Genomic DNA, 18,618 nt, shown 5'->3' with positions numbered 1-18,618 from the left:
ATGGGGAAGGAAGTTTAATATGTGATCAGAGACTATTCTACTGCTCTACTCGGAACAGTGGTGTCACTTTTTCATAACAGCATTAAAGGTTAAAAGTTTAAATTGGAACTCGCTTTATTGTCCCTGTAGGGAAATTCAGTCTTACCTTTCCTAATAAACACAGTACCTACCATTAGCGTTAGCAATTAGCATAATCACATAGCACATTAGGAGCTGTGAACTACCACTGAAGATACTCAGGGACCAATTCCAGGTCTTCATCAGCACTATGGTCCGGGGCATTGACAGGAGAATAAACCTATATGCACTTGTTTTTAATGGCTGGGGATTCTGGAGGAGACAATGTCAGGTCATTCATCTTTACAGTTAGTTTTTTGATTTGGACTGAGAGGTGAGAACTGCAGAGGGAAGGCGTTTATTTCCCTATTCTGGTGTTTCTTACCTGTGATGTTGGTTCCTGCAGCTGTCATTAGGTTTTGATGCAGTGGTTCCCCTTAGTTATGTACACTGTGATGCAGTGGCGGCTGCTCGTCTTTCAGACAGGGGAAGCTCATTGTCGGCTTACATTAAAAAAAATTGTCAAGTTATTTAAACATACATTCGGCCCTCCGTTCCTTTTTAAGAAAATGCTCAGTGACCTTATCGTTGCAAGTAGGCGTCTTTTCCAGGGACTGGACCAGTGTCCTCTGAATGTCCATCAGAGCTAGGCTGCTTAGATTACCTTGGCCCATTGTGTTATGATTATAAGACTTCAGCCTTTTTAAACTAGAGATGCTCCTTTCACCCCGACCTAGCCAACAGTATGATTGATTTAACTATCTACAAAACGATATTAAACTCGAACAAGAAATGATTAAATTATGTAACTGAAAGAAGAAAACGCTGAAATTATGTTAAATTGAAACAAGGAAGTACAATGAGTGTGTTTTATTTACAGTGCAAGAAATGAACGAGTAATTTCGTAGTGGTTTCTCTCTCCATCTCACAGCAGAATGCGCGGCGGTATTAAACTAAACTGTGTAAGTGAAGGAGTAGATCTGAAAACAGCTGTCAATCAAACGGGATTCAGCCTTTCGACTGATCCTCCAATCAGCACGTGGGATTCTGGCGCCCAGCCCGGCCGAGCTCCGCCCACAGCTCCATTCACCCCCAGAGACGCCCGGCGTCCAGGGGCGGGACAATATCGTGGCATTTATCCAATTACCGTCCAGTTTTGACGCAATGAAAAAAAACTGTTCACTCAGTCCCATTGAAGCCCAGAGACGCCCGGCAGTCTACGGACAAAATGCACTGAACAGAGATCGAATGAGAAAACAGCGCAATGGAAATGTATGAGAAGTGAACAACATCGCGTCCGTTGATTTGTGATAAAGCTGATTCTGAACGAACTCATCTGTGAGATGAACGTGTTCTAACACATTTGTAGTCAATAAAATGTCAACACAACCGAACATATTTAACCATTTAATTTTCATAATTTTAGGGGAAGCCGGGCTTCCCTTGCAGTCTATGAGAAATCGCCACTGCTATGATGATCCACCAAAGTCTATTTAATTTCGTCTCATATGGAACCAAACATTGTGAAGTGCCGTGGCGTCTTTGTTTTAACAGCCCTATGCCTCAGCTCTGTGACTCCCGCATCAGACGTTCACTATAAATCAATGATTTGATTGAAGTATGTTGATTATTCTAATCTGTGATTAATGTGAAGTATCTCAATACTGTGCCTGTTTTTGACTGTTTTTTGTTTCCACTTCTCACAGCTCTGCGTCAACAGCATTATCTTGTCGGTACTTTGTAAGAACGTATTGACACAAATTCCTTCATCTGCTCATCCCAAGACAAATTTTAAAAGACAAACAAACAGATGCCTAATGCATTTCAGTTTGTGAAATTAGACGCCTTGCCTTCAGACTTTAATCTTTTGAAAGCCTCAGTGAGAGGCAAGTTGCAGCTCTGTGTCTCTGAAACACTGAAGAGTGTCCCTGACAGTTCGTTTTCCACTCTCCTGCCAGCCAGCTCCTGCATCAATTATAACTGTACATCATGCAGCTGTTTGAGTCATTACAAACCAATTACTGTGTCTCTTATCTCTGCAGAACTATCTGTTGGAACTTATTACTCAACTTCCTTGTTTATTGAATACTCTGCCAAATCTTCCTGCAGGTCATGAGTGAAAGGGCATGAATGCAGACAGTGCATCTGTGGGTGCTATTCTCTGGTATAAGTGTGTTTGTTATGTCTATGTTTACACCATGCCTTTTGTTGTGAGCTATACTTAAAGGAAGTCAATGCAGAGGCATATAGTGATCCCTGCGTACCCCGGCTTTTATTCTGCCCAGCACTTTGTGTTGTGCCTGTTGTTTGTCATCATTCATCTGCAGAGCTAGAGTGGACTGAAATGGTCTGAATAATAAATCTAAAGTTTTGATCATGGACCAAACTGAGCATTTCCAACCTGTGATCTTTAAAAACTCTCCTAATATCTGCCCTTGTGGAGACTGTAGTTATAGACAATTCTGCAAAACAGTGACTAATGTTTGCAAAAAGATTGGCATTTTTTTCATTTTGCCACCATCATACATAGACATAAATAATGGAATAATCCTATTTTGGAGGCTGTAGCCTAATGCTGCATTTTCCTCATCCATCAAGTCAAACAGGTTAGTTTGAAAGGGCTGAGGATTCAGGGGATTTATCTCCCGCAGTATTTAGAACATATGCATTTGCCTCCTCCAGTGAAAACATGAAACACAACAACCTAACTCACAGATGCGATGTCTCTGACAAGAGTGAGCTTTTTTTCACTACTTTTTTTTTCCTTCCCAGATCTGAATAGAATTATGAGCTCATGCAACCCTCGAAGCTGTTTGGCAGATGTAGCCATCCCCTCTCCAGAAGATAAGCCTCAGTCTATGATAGATTTATGAATGTTTAAAATTCTAAACACATTCCTAATTAAGTGAATATGGACCAATGTGTTGTGTGTGTGTTGTGGGGGGTGGGGGTTAGTATTAAGTTTTTGTTATAGTGTCTTGGTTTTTGGAAAACTGGACATGCCTATTCCGTACGAGAGAATATGTATGACTGATAATGTGTCTTAATAAAAAAGATTATTGAAAAAAAAAAAAAAAAGAAATTCTAAACACGTGGTTTCAAAAATATGCCATGGTTATAATGGCAATAATAGATGTTCTAGTTTTTGGTCAGCTTCAGTAGTCCTAAAATATGAGATTTTAAACTGTTAAAGTATGTACAGAATTTTTTAAATGCCCTTAACATAAAAACAAATTTCACCATAATCTGAGCACAAATTGGTGAGTAAAAATTGACTAGAATACCTTTAATGAAGGACCAAGTCCATAAAAGGATTGTGCTGCCTTTTCAGGTACAAAACCAATGCAGACTAGACAAACAATATTGTGTGTAAAGCACAAACTGCCTGCATATATTGGAATTCACTGCAAACTGCGCTGCCGAGGAGAGAGCTCCAATGTAATGTAAATTAGGGATATTTATACATTCAGCACAAAGTCTGTCCCTTTTTATGCAGAAAAGCTTTGTTGCAAAAACCGTCTAATTCACAAAAGACCAGCACAAATTTTCTACATGCTGTTTGACAGGTGCAAGTACCATCTGCAGAAAGCTGGTGTTAACTAACGCAAACTCACCTCTGAGTCATTGCTTCTTTCTATATCACGCTCTTTCTCCAAATCTTGGACCTTTTGAGGATTTGAATGACTTAGAATGAATGTGTAATGATATCAAGCTCAAAATATTCAGTCAGATGTTGGAGGGATCAGGTCGGTATGTGTGTTATCTCTGAGTTTTGGTTACTGTGATATAAAACACTCAAGATTAGACTGCTTTTTGCATCTAAATACCCTTGACCCGCCATCTCAGAGTGAAAAAGTTGCTGAACACATAACATTATTGACCATGACACTGCATCTGATGTGCTGTTAAGACAGTTACTGCTGCTGCGCTGTGTATAAAGATGGATAGAATCCTTTAGAGTTTGTAGTGGCTGTGACACATATCCCACTGTGAGCACCAAACACAACATCAGTACTAATGTAACTGCAAAATCCCAGATATATTAAGTGACACATAGCATTATTTTAAGTGTATGTATTAGTAAAACATATTTCAGACATGCTACATTAATAGCAGGGGTCTATTTTGACAAACATTTCTGTAGATTATTGACAGGAAATACAGTGCCCAGTCAACAAAAACTGAAGTCCACCTTTGGGTTTGATTAAGGGATGCATTTGCCCTAGCATTGTTTATGTCACACAATGTTTAAGCAATATTGCAATAAATATCACACCATTTATATCTGTCCAGAGGATTTTTGGCCAAGTTGTTGTGATGTTAATGGTAAAGTCAGACCACTGTGCAACGTCTTCTCAGCACATTCCAAAGATTGTCAGTGGGGTTCAGGTTTGGACTCTGTGGAGGCCAATCCATGTGTGAAAATGATGTCTCATGCTCCATGAACCACTCTTTGACAAGCTGTGCCTGATGAATCCTGGCTTTGTCATCTGAGAATATGCCTGTGTCGTCAGGGAAGAATAACATTATTGAACCTAGACCTGACCAACCGAAACAATGCCAGATCATAACACTGTCCCCACAGGCTTGTACTGTAGGCATGATGCATGATGGGTAATCACTTCATTCACCTCTCTTCTCACCGTGATGTGCCCATCACTCTGTAACAGGGTCGGTCTGGACTCATCTGATCACATGACCTTTTTCCATTGAAACACAGTCCAATCTTTATCTAAAGTTACACCAAACAAATTGATGGTTGTTTAAAATATTCTGAATCTACTCACTTCAACATTAATATATGATAATTACCATATCTAATTGTGTGCCTGAACTCAGTAAAATCATTTAATAGTGTATCACAGTGTATCACAAAAAAGACAAAAATGACAGATTTTAATTATCTTACATATAATACCTTATATGATAGGAATACATTACTGAATTAAAACCCATAATGGAAAATTTACAGTTCTCCCTTCATATCATCTTAAACTTTGATTGTGGAGAGCTCTTTGTGTGCACATTAAAGATGCACAATCTGAAGGCTATTTGCCATGCACATAATGGACCAAGTGGCATGTGAAATGTGGAGAAACACCCAAAACACTTGAAACTTCAATCTAAAACAAAGGTAAATTACACTCAGCTGCAATACTTTGTGGGTATGTTTGTGTTTGCATATCATTAGTGCAACAACCTTTGTGAATAGATGTACAAAAAAAAAAGAAAAAAAAAAGAGGAGCATATTGCAGGCACAAATGCTGCATAATTCTTGCACAATTAGCAGGCAGAGTTCATTCCTTTTGGATCTAGTCTTTAATGTTTAACTCTCAGAATGTCCTTAGAGATGAACCTCAACCATTGCTTGATGTACCCTTGACAATGTTCACCTGAAAAGCTACGTCTACAAATATATAATTTATGGACACACGCTAGACGAAATATAATAACTATTCCTCTCCCTCCATATGCTGCTGGTTAAGGTAGAAATAAGGGATGTACGACAAGAGTCATTGTATCTGAGTCCATCCTCCTGTGTGAATGATGCAGTGATAGCTCACTGAATGTCCCTCAGAGACAAAGCCATTAAGGTTCATTTTTAATTTTTATGTCTGGCCCTTTACCTCTTTCAAGCAGTACCGTTAATGTATGCAACCTCTCTTAATTAAAGGGGACACTTATCTGATGAGTCCTGTTCAGTCTCAGAGAGAATTGAAATAACTCTCAGAGACACCACACGGATAAATGTTAACACGGGCGGAAAGACAAAAAATAGAACAGTGAGAGAAGAAGAGGTCTGTCTGTATTACTAAAGTCATTTTGACAACAGTGAGCCTTGTCAGTTAGATGCAAGGACGGAGGCATTGACAGCACTCACTGAACCGCGTCCGCATTTGTTTTATAGACCTGTAGGGATTCTTTCTTTTAAAAATTTGGCATATTTGTGCCTCGTATCCACGTCGTATTTAGCGTCACAGCAGAACAGAATCACACAGATGCAGTGCCGAATTTCTAGGAAACTTTAATTTTAACATTCGTGTTTCCACCCAGCATTTTTTTTTTTTTTAACATACAGCTTGTGAGCTCTCAAGAAACGTAGGTTGACCGTGGCAGGAGACATAAAGTGCTTTCTTGCAGAAAACTGAAGCTGAAGGCAAAATATTAGCAGTTAAGATATATATGTTTGGATCAATGGAATTTTTAGAGAACTTCACACAGAGTAGATTGTAAGCATGCATTATTGATCAGTAGGACCACCTCAGGCGTGTGAGTAGTGCAATAATTGGCTGTTGTATTTGCTTCTACAACTTCCTGGCAGAGTTAAGCTGCTGATAGAGCAGGGAAGAGCTTCTAAAATTGGATTGTTGACGTGACCATGCCAGATTGACTGATAACATTGCCACCCTCTCCCTATATCAACTGAGCAATATTTTAGCTCTTGGCTGCTGCATCCCAAATGGATTGTTTGCGTATCATATTTCCCTTCACACACCATTTAACCCACCTTTGACTGTGACATGCACAATTTAAAATGAACCTTCCACGTATGCACACAGTGGGACCATTTAGTGCTCGGCTGCTCAGATCACATTGCAGAAAAAGAAGACTCAGATAAATATGGGAGTAGTTCCTTTTGATGCAAATGGTGTGAGAAATGAATGCCTGTTGCTTCACTGTAATTGTAGGTCACAGCATGGCTCAGTGCTTTTCCTCTGAGCTCCACCCTGTTTATCTGCTTTGAGCTACTGTGATATTAATGTCTTTCTCTCTCCCCCCCCCCGCCCCCCCCATCATCCTTTGCTGTTTCTTCGAAGGTGTTGCCAGGCATACTGCAGAAGCATTGCTGTATTTTACCAGACAGAAACACAGGTAAGGACCAAGCAGATGTCCGCTGTCCACTAAATACACCAGTCACACAGTGCTGAGACAAAAGGAAGGTGCCAAACAGGTGGTGTAATGAGTGGGTGGTGATGCTGGGAAGTGTATACCTGTTTTTGTGTGTGCTCTGTACGTCGGTGAGCTCATATCTTATCTGTTGGCTATGTGCATTCTTCCTGACCAATCTTTTTTCAGTTTATCTATTTTTTGGCCACAAACTGTAAATCAATTATCATTTCCACTCATTTAATAAGTTAAATATTTTTATTGCTTGTGAAAATTTTAAAAATAACACTTCCAAAAAGACAAGCAGTAATATATGTGTACATTTTCTGTATATATTAGGCCTACTTGTGTTAGTTTTTTGTACATATAGCCTCTATTGCACTGTCTGTTTATTATTGAAAAGGGATCCGTCCTCTGTAGCTCTTAATTTTGTTTCCAATCAAGAATTTTTTTATTCAGGTTAAAGGACAAAGGGTGTAAATCCCATTGAGGCAAATAAATGTGTGATATAAAATTGACTTGACCTAAAAACATACATATAAATATAAACCCTCTCCACATGCCAGAGGAAGGGACGATTTGGGGGGACTTGTGGCAAACTTGAAATGATGACAGGCTTCTTCACATCATTGCAGGAGTGAAGAGGTTGCTGATGAAATTGAAGAGCAGGGAGATATACTCAGGTACCTGGCCTCAGTCCTCACAATAATGACATTTCTACCTCTCTCTGCATTTACTTTTGGTGACTCAGCTTCACTAACCTTGCAAACTGCAATGAGACTGCATGTACATGGCCTCCAACACCATCCATCCCACTAACAAAACCTCACTAATGCTGCTCGGACCTGTATTTGCTGAGGAATGGTTTTCTTAATTGTCAAATTCATAGCCACTTTTTTTTTTTTTTTTTTTTTTTACAGAAATAATTGCCTTGTTATTATGCCCTCTGTAAACAGTTCAAGACTGATGTTTATCAGACAAAGTTCTATTTCTCAGAAAAGTAGCAAGAAAAGAAACTGCTCAACGTTCCTGTGTATGAGACATGGTGGAGAATACTGCAGGGGAATGCAGCAACCTTTATGATGAAGATAAATGTGAAGACTTGTTGAATTTCACATTAGAGCTTGGAAATACAGGTCTTAACTGATAACCGTTGGTGTGCAGTGTGGAATTAATGCTTGATAGTGTGTAAAAGGTGAGATTTTCTGCCCTTAAGCAGATGAAGGACTTGCAAATTACTGATATTTTGGCATAAAAGTTCTATAAACCAGACATAGGAGACATGTTAATCCAGTCACCTTCTGTTCAAAGGGTCACAGATGGGTGGGACTCACCGATGTGGAACAATCAGTATCTTGCCAGGGATGTTCAATAAATTACAGAAAACTGTATGGAGAGATTTATCCTTACGTTTTTTTGAATATTTAACAAAACTTAACATTCCCTGCAGGAGGATTTGCTTTGTGTTTAGTTTAAGTGGCTGACAGTCACTGCATGAATATGGAGGACCCAAGGGTGCACCCCCTGACTCATCTCAGAACAAGGTGTTCTGGCAGAGTGGACTCTTATTTAAGTGACCTTATAATAACCTTATGAATATGGATGCCTGAAGCTTTGAATCTTTCTCAGGGAGATATGAGTAGGCTCTGGTCAGGGACATTATAGCTCCTTATATAATTAAGTCAGTGAGCATGACATATATATTTGTGGATATTTTATTATATAAACATGGATATGTTGACTTGACAGCAGCATATATTTCAGTGCACTTGCTTACACTTTCAGTTTCATTTTCAAAGAAGTTGCTCTTCTCCAGGAATGTATTTATTGTGATTGATCATGCTGTCAAGAAGACGCAGTACACGGCACTTCTGTCAATAGTCAGCAGCAGTGTATCAACAAACCTCTGATTTTGTCACTCAGCTTCTGCCTCAAAGTTCATAGATCATCATTCAGCCAGAAGTTCTATCAAAAATGCAAGTCAGAGATTGTGCTGACTAACTCTACAAGGCACATTGGTATTGCTAACAACCTCAGTGCCCCCAGTAGTTTCTGTATTTATTCTGACTACCTTGGCATTCTGTTGCTATGGCAACACAGCATCAGTAGATCCAAAGAATGTAATGTGTCACTTTAGAAACAAGTACTTCTTCCTTCTACTGATTGGATTAAAAGACATTGTTGCATTTTTTTCCTGCTAATGAGAAGGTATAAATCAGGCTGAACATATTCTTCAGTGTGCTGCAGTGGTATAGAGTCAGGCCTGTGCATGTCAGAGGAGAGAGAGGCAGGAGTTGAACAGTGCAAGGCTTTAGAGGGATTGAAGTGGAGTAAGAGGGGAGGAATATCTGTAAAATGATCCAGAGCTAGTAGAATTAGAGGAGATTTTAAAAATAATGGCCATGAAAAGATCGGTATCTACTGCTGGCGAATATGATTAAGACACTGCATTGTGTGTGTGCATGTGCTTTGCCCTGTTCTGCTGTACTCCAAGTGTGTAGCGCCCTCTCCTGGACAGATTTTCATCTCTCACTGAATCCATCTCCTCCAACATTCATAATTTCTCTGCCCCTCGCTTCCGATTTTGAAAGCTTGTGCATGGAAAGTGAGAGGACGAGGCTTATCATCATCTCACACTCTCTCCGTTATCAGTGTCCCTCCGCTGCTACTGTACTTTGTAAGCACAGGCCTTTGTGCTGACGAGTACTAAGCATTTCTATGCCACTAATTCACAGACTATTTCTATTTATAGACATTAATTAGAGTATGAATATTTCACCACTCTTTTGCCGTTTAACATGTCCATGCTGAATTTCTGCCTTCTTATCATTGTCTCCTATCCCATGCTCAGACTCACTTTCTTACTTCGGCATATTGTAAAAGTCTTAACTAATAATTTCTGGTTATGTAATTTGCTGAACCTAAAATCTGATTCTTTGAAGATTTGTACATGTTCACACCTTCTGAAAAGCATGAGTTTCTTTTTTTTAATCAGAGCAGGAAGATTTTAAGTTTAGCTCTGCAGTGTCTAATATTGTCCATGCCTCTGTTATATAATTACTGTCAGGGCACCATAAAAAGACATGCTGACTGCTGCATTCTGTGAACTTCTCTGTCATCTTTTTTTGCAGTATTTGGACATTGTTTGAATTCATGGCCTCATATCCTCAATGATTTTTGCCTCTCCTGAGTCAGACAACCTTCTTCTAACAGTATCACAATATTTGTGGTGCACACACATCCCCCACTACCCACTGCCTTTATTTGCAATTCACGTTTCCTTTTTCTTGGATGTATGCAAGGAAGGTTACCTGCACATGAAGGGGCGTGCAAAAATACCCAGCTGTAGTCTCATCATGGTGTTTAATACAAATGACTGTCCCTTATGTCTGTTAACTAAAGGGCACTGTAAAATAGTTGTGCAAATCTGACTTATTGTGTGTCTTGTTTAGTTTCACATTAAGGTTGCTCTTAATTACAAACAGCATTAACATAAAAAAAAATTGAGCTAAACTGTTGTGCAAATCTTATAATGTGCGTTGTTCAGATTCATGTCAAAGCTGCAGAGCTTGATAGTTTTTGTGTGTTGTTGAACAAATATTCCATGACAACCTCCCAGCATTTAGTAATTCAAGTGATCTGAGAAGAAATAAGACTTATATATACTTCTGTGCAGATTTTTGCTAATAACTGGAGAAATAAGGGCAACACGGTGGTGCAGTGGATAGCATTTGTGCCTCACAGCAAGAAGGTCCTGGGTTCAATTCCAACACCAGTCACTGGGTGGGAGTTTGCATGTTCTCCTCATATTTGTGTGGGTTCTATCCGGGTACTCCGGCTTCCTCCCACCATCCAAAGACATGCACTAGTAGGTTAATAGGTTAATCTAAATTGCCCATAGGCGTGAATGTGAGAGTGATTGGTTGTTTGTCTCTATATGTCAGCCCTGCGATGAACTGGCGATTCATCCAGGGCGTACCCCGTCTTCACCTATAAGTAGCTGGGATAGGCTCCAGCGACCCCACTGTGACCCTAGTGAGGATGAAGCGGGTTCAGATAATGAATGTACGGACAGACAGACTCTATTGATCTCAAACTGAGACAGTAAAGTAATATGTCTGTAAAAGCGTTCTCTCTTTTTGTGAAAAGGTGTCAGGTCACTTATAGTTCTGTTTAGACTTATGATTTAGGCAGAGAGGAGATCTGCAAAGGGAACTGGTGTATTTCCAAATTCTGGTCGGTGTTTCCCTGATTTCAGCTCCTGCAGCTGAGAGGTTACTCTTAATAACAACCTGCCAGAAACAGCTTTAGCATTAACAATTGTTGTAGAAATAAAACTGTATGTCAGCCGGTCAACTATGCATGAGTACAGAAGCCTTTGTGTTACCTTTACCAAAATGTGTATTATTAATTAGCTAAGTTCCTACTCCCGCTGGGGATATTTTGCAAACTTACACTGCTGAATTTTTCTGTGAGGCTACATTGCCATGGAAACAGGAGGACTATGAATGGGATATTAGTTGGAAATCAAATGAATGGGACATGAGAAATAATAAGAGATCTTTGAGATAAAAAAAATGCAACAAAAATACTGGAGATGTAAACTTTAGAGACTTCCAAAGAACACTTAGTGAACATTTTGTGCTTAGGAAATCTTCAGATCAATCTTAAGAGCACCCTCAAATAAGACTTTGTCCACAGTGACAGATGTTTTTGATGTATCCTTGCCCAGAGACAGTTGCAGTCCCTGAACTGCATCAGTCTAATGGCTCTTGTCTTTCCCTTACTTAGCCTCTGACCGGAGTCACAGCCGTCCATCTTAATGCTTCACATGTCCTGACCGAGCCACCCTGTCCTGCTGTGAACCTCGCTAGCACAGAAGTGAATCAACAGCTGCTCTATTAGCTCGCATAATTAACAGGGGAGCCGTCGCTTTCCCTCCGAGTGTGTCCGACTTGCCTTTCCGCTTTTGTTAGATGCGCACACACATATTTTGAACGGGCACACATTTTTATGAACTTCGTCAATCAGCGCACACATGCAAAATGTGTCCTCCAGCGCACTTGATTTCTATCTGTAGCAAAGCGAGACATTCATGGAGAGCCTGTCTTGTGCTGATAGCTGTCAGAGGCCTTGGTGCCAGCTCTGTATGCTCTTCATAACCGCTCAGCAAAAGGGAGACACCCAGGGATAGAGTGGCAGACTGTAGGAGAAATATACAAAGCATAAATCTGATGTATGGACCACAGGAGAGTAAAAGGATGACTGAGACTGCGTGATGACTATAGGAAATTTAGAAAGAACGATGACAGAATGAGTGAAAGTAAAGACACTGGGGAAAGTGAATGTGTGTGGCATGTGTTTGTTGCCCTGAGGAGCTCTCCTCATGTCGGCTAAACTCTCTACTGCTGTAGTTGATAATGAGTCCTGCACTATCTTTCCTTCTCAGCTTTCCTACTTTCTACTGTTAGTGTGTACCCTTGGCACCCCCCCCTTCCCCCTCCTCCTGCTTTTTCCTCCCTGCAGCACTGCTAAGGCGTACCAACTGAACTGTTACAAGAGTGGGCTGCTCTGAAACATGGCCTCTTCCTCCAGGCCTCAGTCTCACTGCAACCAGCACCAAATTGATTGTAAACAAATATGACACCGAGATGCGATGGATTAGATGGAAACTCAGTCATACTTTTTGAACATCTCCCATACGGTATCAGAGATCTCAAATAAGACACACTGGTCAGGGAGCAGCTTAGCAGAATATGCTTGACACAGTGCCTGTAGACATTTCAGAAGTTGAGAGGAGGAAGTGCAGAGCACTGTGTCTGTGTATGAGTGTCAGTTCATGCTTTCGCTAATAGGGCTGTGCATCGGCAAGGATCTGGTGATATGATATTATTTAACCTTTATTTAACCAAATACACTTTGGTTAACCAGATAAACATGTATCATTGTAAGATTACAGTTGTTCAGTACACTAGTATCAGGGTTCCCGCTGGGTCTTAAAGAGTCTTAAAAGGGTCATATTTTGCTAAACCCACTTTTGTCAGTCTTTGCTATATTTATTTGTGTATTTGGACCCTAATAGTTCAAAAAGTTTGAATTTGAACTGTCCAGGTGCTGCAAAGTTATCTTTATATTAATTTTGGCAAAAATCGAGTGGATTTCTACAACCCGTTTTAATTCCTGCTTAATTTGTTACATCTATACCTAGTTACGTCATGACATTTGTACATATAAGGTCAAGACTTCCGACGAACATTTCTCAGAGTATGCCATAATTGTTTTTGTCCATGCTGAAAATATGTCCAAACTTGAGCCAATTACTTAAAATGTTCAGTTGTTGGTTGAAAGGGACAGAGCAGCACAGCCAACAACCTGGAGGGGGTGGGACATGAAGTGGCTCATTCACATTTAAAGGGCCAGCGCTCAAATTGACCTCTCTGGTGTCATTACTCAGAAATAGGGTTGAAGATGGACCTGTGGAATTGAATTAATGAAGAATTCAGACCCAAGTATAGCATTTACATTTTATGTAGACCACAGGGAAATGTTTTAAATGCATAATTCCATTTAAAAAAAGCAAAATATCACTCCTTTAAATGTCTTGAATTTACAAATGTGCATTTAATACCTTAAAAAAGTCTTTAAAAGTATTAAATTTGATATGATGGGTCTTAAGTTATGTGGCCATAAACTTGTTCGCTGTATTGTGTTTAAATGTCCAAGCTGCAAAGAAAGTAACGTCAGTCTACCCAATTCCACCAGTTCCAACCCGACAATTTAAGTTGAAAATAGGAACCAACTGTCGCTAACTTTGCAACTCCCATTGAGAAATGACTTGGAATGGTGAGAATCAAGGCACTGGAGTAAATAAATCCATTTTCCTAAATTCTAGAAGGCACAAATTTTTGCCAGTATGGCCGTGAAATAGGCTTTAAATTTTATTCTAAGTAGTCTTTAAAAGTCTTATTTTTAACTTGTAGAAACCTGTAGAAACCTTGTAGAATGTACTGCAATAACATCATCAAAGGAATATGTTGTGGTTTATTTTGAATCAAGTTTAAGAAAAATTGTCATAATATAAATACCACAAATGTATGCATCTATTCTGAGGGGAAAAAACACTGTAGTTGAAGAGTCAAATGGCTAAATATAGTTTACAACCAAGGGGCAAGGACCTCAGCGCCAAAGTTAAGCCAAGGCAGAAGTATCTTGAGGATGTAATGTTGCTGATGGCTGCTGGGGTTGGCTCAAAAAAGCCCTGGCTCACATTGGCTTAGGACTGAACTTCTCTCTTAAAATACCAAAGCCAATAATTTTCCATCTAATTTTTTTTTCTATAATTAGATGCCAGGGGCAAATACAAATTTTGATGATTGCCATGTTGGCCTTGATTGACACGTCTGTATGACAGCTTGCTTTCCTGCTGAGTCTGACTTTTGGACTTTCTGTTTATCTGGTAAAACACTTTTTTTTTTCTCCTGACAGACAGCTTTACTGTAGTTATGGCTAATAAGTTCCACTAAAAAACATCAAATTACTTTGTTATGCTGTGCTTACAGGGGGAGTATGCTTGCACATGAGCTTACCTTTGACCCCTTAGGCTCCTATACTGCCGCACCTTTTATCCAAATATAGTCACTCGTGGCTCCAAAAAAAACATGGTGGTGGCTGAATTACAAACTACTGGCTTCAAAAGACAGTTCAGTAACCAATGGCTAATGTTAGTCCTTAGTCTATTTAATATATACAGTTTATGATTATCCTGCTATAGAGACCTGTCATAATAATTACATAATTGCCTTATCACACTTGAGCTAACCACATGGACTACTCACAATTATTTTACATAATTGTAATAATCGTCTCCAGTCACCTGTATAAAAACAGCTGGATATCATCTTATTGTGCCACCTCCTTCCCTGATGGTTAACTGCATCTGAGCAGATACTTTTAAACCACCATCTGAAGCACTTAACAGTCATTACCAGTAATTTCTGTGTATATTGTTGTCTATTTTTGTCAGTAATAGGATTTTTGTATTTAAGTCACTATTTTTGTTGAATTTACCTCATGCCTTTTTTGTCCACCAAGCCAAAAATGGTATTTTTAATTAAATTTTCCAGTGTTCATTGTCAACGAATAGCTCTTCTTTTTCATTAGATGTAATTAATGGGTACAAAATGAACAGAAAAATGAAGTCATTCAGTTGCCATATATGTATGACAATTAAGCATGCAACAGAAAAAAATGACCCAAAATCACAGAATAATTTTGTTTTCACAAACATTCCTCTTTTATTCTTATGCATTTATTTTATATCTTTGACCTGCTACAGTGATTACACACTGAGTCCCAGTTACACTTTATCTATCAGGAGCCCCTTTTACACAGCACTTCTGTTAAAGGAATATTTCACCTTTATTCCAGAATGACATCTGTGTAAATGAAATGGTGGGATCATTTGGTCCCACCTTTATCATGGCTCTGTAACGCCTCTAGAGGTAGGAACAGAGCCATAATAAAGGTGGAATCATGATTCTGGAATGGTATGTAAAAGGAACACCTCTCATTCCGACATCCCAAGGTGTTGTTTTGATGGTGTATTGCGTGTGCAACCCTCATGCCGGGAGGATTTAAAAATGAGCGTGGGCCGTGTACAGTAAACAAACATATTAACGCGACCAGAAAGATGTCAAACTGGGGAGATGCCGTGATCTGCGAGCTGCTGTCACTTCAGGTTGAGGACTCTATCCATGCTAACATTTGTGAAATGGTGAAAGACTGGCCGACTCTGGAGAGGTTAGCAACACCGCTATGCTCGGGGTATTTAAGACACACAAGAATACAGTATATGCCACACTATACGCTGCTCTGTGTCACTGCCCCTTTGATTCCAGAACGCAGGTCCGCTGTGTAAAAGTCCAGCCTGTCTCACCTCTGTTACTCCTTTGTCTTGGCTGTGGAAATCAGTCAACGATGGAAAAAAGGTGGGATCACATCTCACCTTTTTCTATGTGTAAAAGGGGCTAAAAATAATTACATTTTCACAATCATTTCATGAGAAGAGGTAAAGACAGTGGTTCCCAATCTGTTATGGCTCGTGACCCCATTTTAACATCACAAATTTCTGGCAACCCCAGACATTCAAAACAGAGACTTTTTTTTTTTTTTTTTTGCTAAAATTTATTAGTTTTTGATCATGTAATAGTTTGCTATACTGTGTTGCAAATAAATGTTAATTTTAGATGACATTTAGTCTATATAACGTATATTGTTATGGACGGAGCCAGAAAAACCAGGTGTAGATTACTGCACAAAGTGAGACTTTTATTTTCCATGTTCAAGATATGTACAGTCAGTCCAGCTTGTATTTACAAGGCAGTAAATTAATACTGAACAAACAATAACTCAAACTATGAATTATGAAAGAGCTGCAGCATCTGAAACCAACCACAATGAACATTTGAAAGATAAACAGTACCACAGTGCTTCAGTTTCAGCTTCAGAGTTTGTCATGTCTTTTATGTATTGGGATTGTCTCTCTCAGCTCACTATATATTTTTTATTAGCAAGTTTTTTTTTTTGTTTTGTTTTTTTTTTAATCAATCACTAGAAATTTCAGGTGACCCCATTTGAATTCCACGTGACCCCACGTGGGTCCCGACCCCAAGGTTGAAAAACACTGGGTAAAGATATTTTATTCCAACTTTATGGGCAACGGTGTATAATTTAATAATGATACAGTGATGTTGAGAATTGATACAACAGTATGGTACAATAGTATTTTATTACACCTGTACCAGTTGCTTCTAAGTGTTTATATGTGTGTGCATATGGGAAAATTATTATTAGTAATTATGAAATGATGTCTGTCTTCCAGAAAATCCCATGTGTGTTGTTTGTGTTGTACTGCAGGTGTGTGTCTCTGAGTGTGTTGCACAGTTACCTGCTTGTGAGCGTACACCTCTTCTCTCTGCTGGGACTCTTGTCATTGAACTACACAGTGTCTGACTGGAGGACAGCTGGTCTCTGTGGACTGTCTGTCTCAGCTTGTCCCTGACATAATGAGCGAGCTGGGAGTAAGCTTTGATTTAACGCTGAGTCACTCCGTTCTGAGTCGCTCATTAAGGGATGAATGACGGCGGCAGGAAGTGAAAGAAACGGGAGGCGGTTCTGTTTTTGTTTGCTGTGTTGACAAACCTTTAATTCCCTTTAATTCTTTCTGCCTCCTTTCTCTCGCCCCGTTTCCTTTTTTCGTCAGCAGTCACACACACGCACACACACACGCACACACACACACACACACACACTTTTTATCATGGTGCGCTCATCAGCAGGCAATCAGTTCACAGCCTATACGTCTCTACTAATGGCAGGCATGGATGGACCATTTTGCTCTAACATTGAAGAGCTATGGACTCCATCCAGACACTCAGAGATATAGCTTTAATCCTGCATTAGGACTGATTGTGCCATCGGAGAGAGGACTGAACATCTCCCTCCTGTCAATGCTGAAAGTGCAGTGACAGTAAATGATAGCGCGGTACAAACACAGTGATGAAAGGCACTGACTTCTTAAAGGAATGTGTACGCTAATAGCACTTTATGTGGTGTTTGGTACTTAGACTAATATGACAAATTAATTAGTCTGTAGGGAAAAGGCAAACATTAACATTAGTTGAAGTTTCTTCGCGGTTTCTAGGGTCATCTTGGGTCAGCTCATTTGCAGTTGGACTGACAACAGAAAAATGACATTAGAGGCATCTCCAGAGCTGTCAGTTTTTACACTCTTAAAGGACCTTATATGACAACATTAAAGAACCACACTTGCACTTTGTTTGAAAACAAAATAGTTCTGGGTGATTTAACTAAAAGATTACATAATGAACTATAGACGTGCAATCATGATGCACGATCTGAATCACAATTTTATCACCTCATATAAACTGTAGGTGAATTTCAACCACACTTTAACAAGATTTCATCTAGTTCTGTCTAGTTTCTGGAAGCTGTGCTAGATGACTTTTTTTTGTCCTTATCTGACTCGCAACTGTTGCATCATTTTGTACAGACATTATTACAATATTTTCACTGCATGCAGATGAATAAACCCTAGTAGACAGTTTCCTGTATATTCACCTGCAGTGTTTCCATTAATTACATAGACTGTGGCCTCATGCCAAAGTTTTAGAATGAATCAAATATTTTTATACTCTAACATAACTCCAAAACATCGACATAAATCAGACTCATTGCACAGAGTTTAGAAGCTGGACCTGCAGCTGATAGACTTGACTAGATTCTTCTTCAGCAAAACATGTTACACAAACTCTGCAAGTTCATGAAACCTAAAATCAAACAATTTAGTGTGGAGAGACGCTAAATTATCACCACAAGAAGACTGAATCATTTATTCATTTCCTGAACTGCTTAATCCTCAGGCAGGTTGTGGTGGTGCTGGAGCATATCTCATCTACCATCATAGCAGGGCTGACACATACCGGCAAACAACCATTCACAGTCACACCTATGGGCAATTTACACGGACTAAACAGCCATTAAATGGTAAATGGACTGAACTTATAAAGCGCATTTTCTACACGTTAATGATGCCCAAAGTGCTTTACAATTCCTCACATTCACCCATTCATTCATACACCAGTAGGCGGCTGC

The 18,618-nt window shown here is 39.5% G+C and overlaps 1 protein-coding gene across 1 annotated transcript in view; it reads left to right on the top strand.

The window, feature by feature from the left end:
• Positions 1 to 18,618, top strand: part of dlgap2a (discs, large (Drosophila) homolog-associated protein 2a) — a 226,565-nt gene that overhangs the window by 9,226 nt on the left and 198,721 nt on the right. The window contains exons 2-3 of the mRNA XM_030127700.1: positions 6,876 to 6,930; positions 7,581 to 7,628. Of these exons, the coding sequence (XP_029983560.1) occupies positions 6,876 to 6,930; positions 7,581 to 7,628 (103 nt within the window). The remainder of the gene's footprint in view (positions 1 to 6,875; positions 6,931 to 7,580; positions 7,629 to 18,618) is intronic.

Source organism: Sphaeramia orbicularis, chromosome 22 (genome assembly GCF_902148855.1).
Source record: "Sphaeramia orbicularis chromosome 22, fSphaOr1.1, whole genome shotgun sequence".
In the NCBI taxonomy this organism is placed as follows: Eukaryota; Metazoa; Chordata; class Actinopteri; order Kurtiformes; family Apogonidae; genus Sphaeramia; species Sphaeramia orbicularis.
The sequence above is the reverse complement of the archived record's forward strand: the minus strand, read 5'-3'. Positions and strand labels throughout refer to the sequence as shown.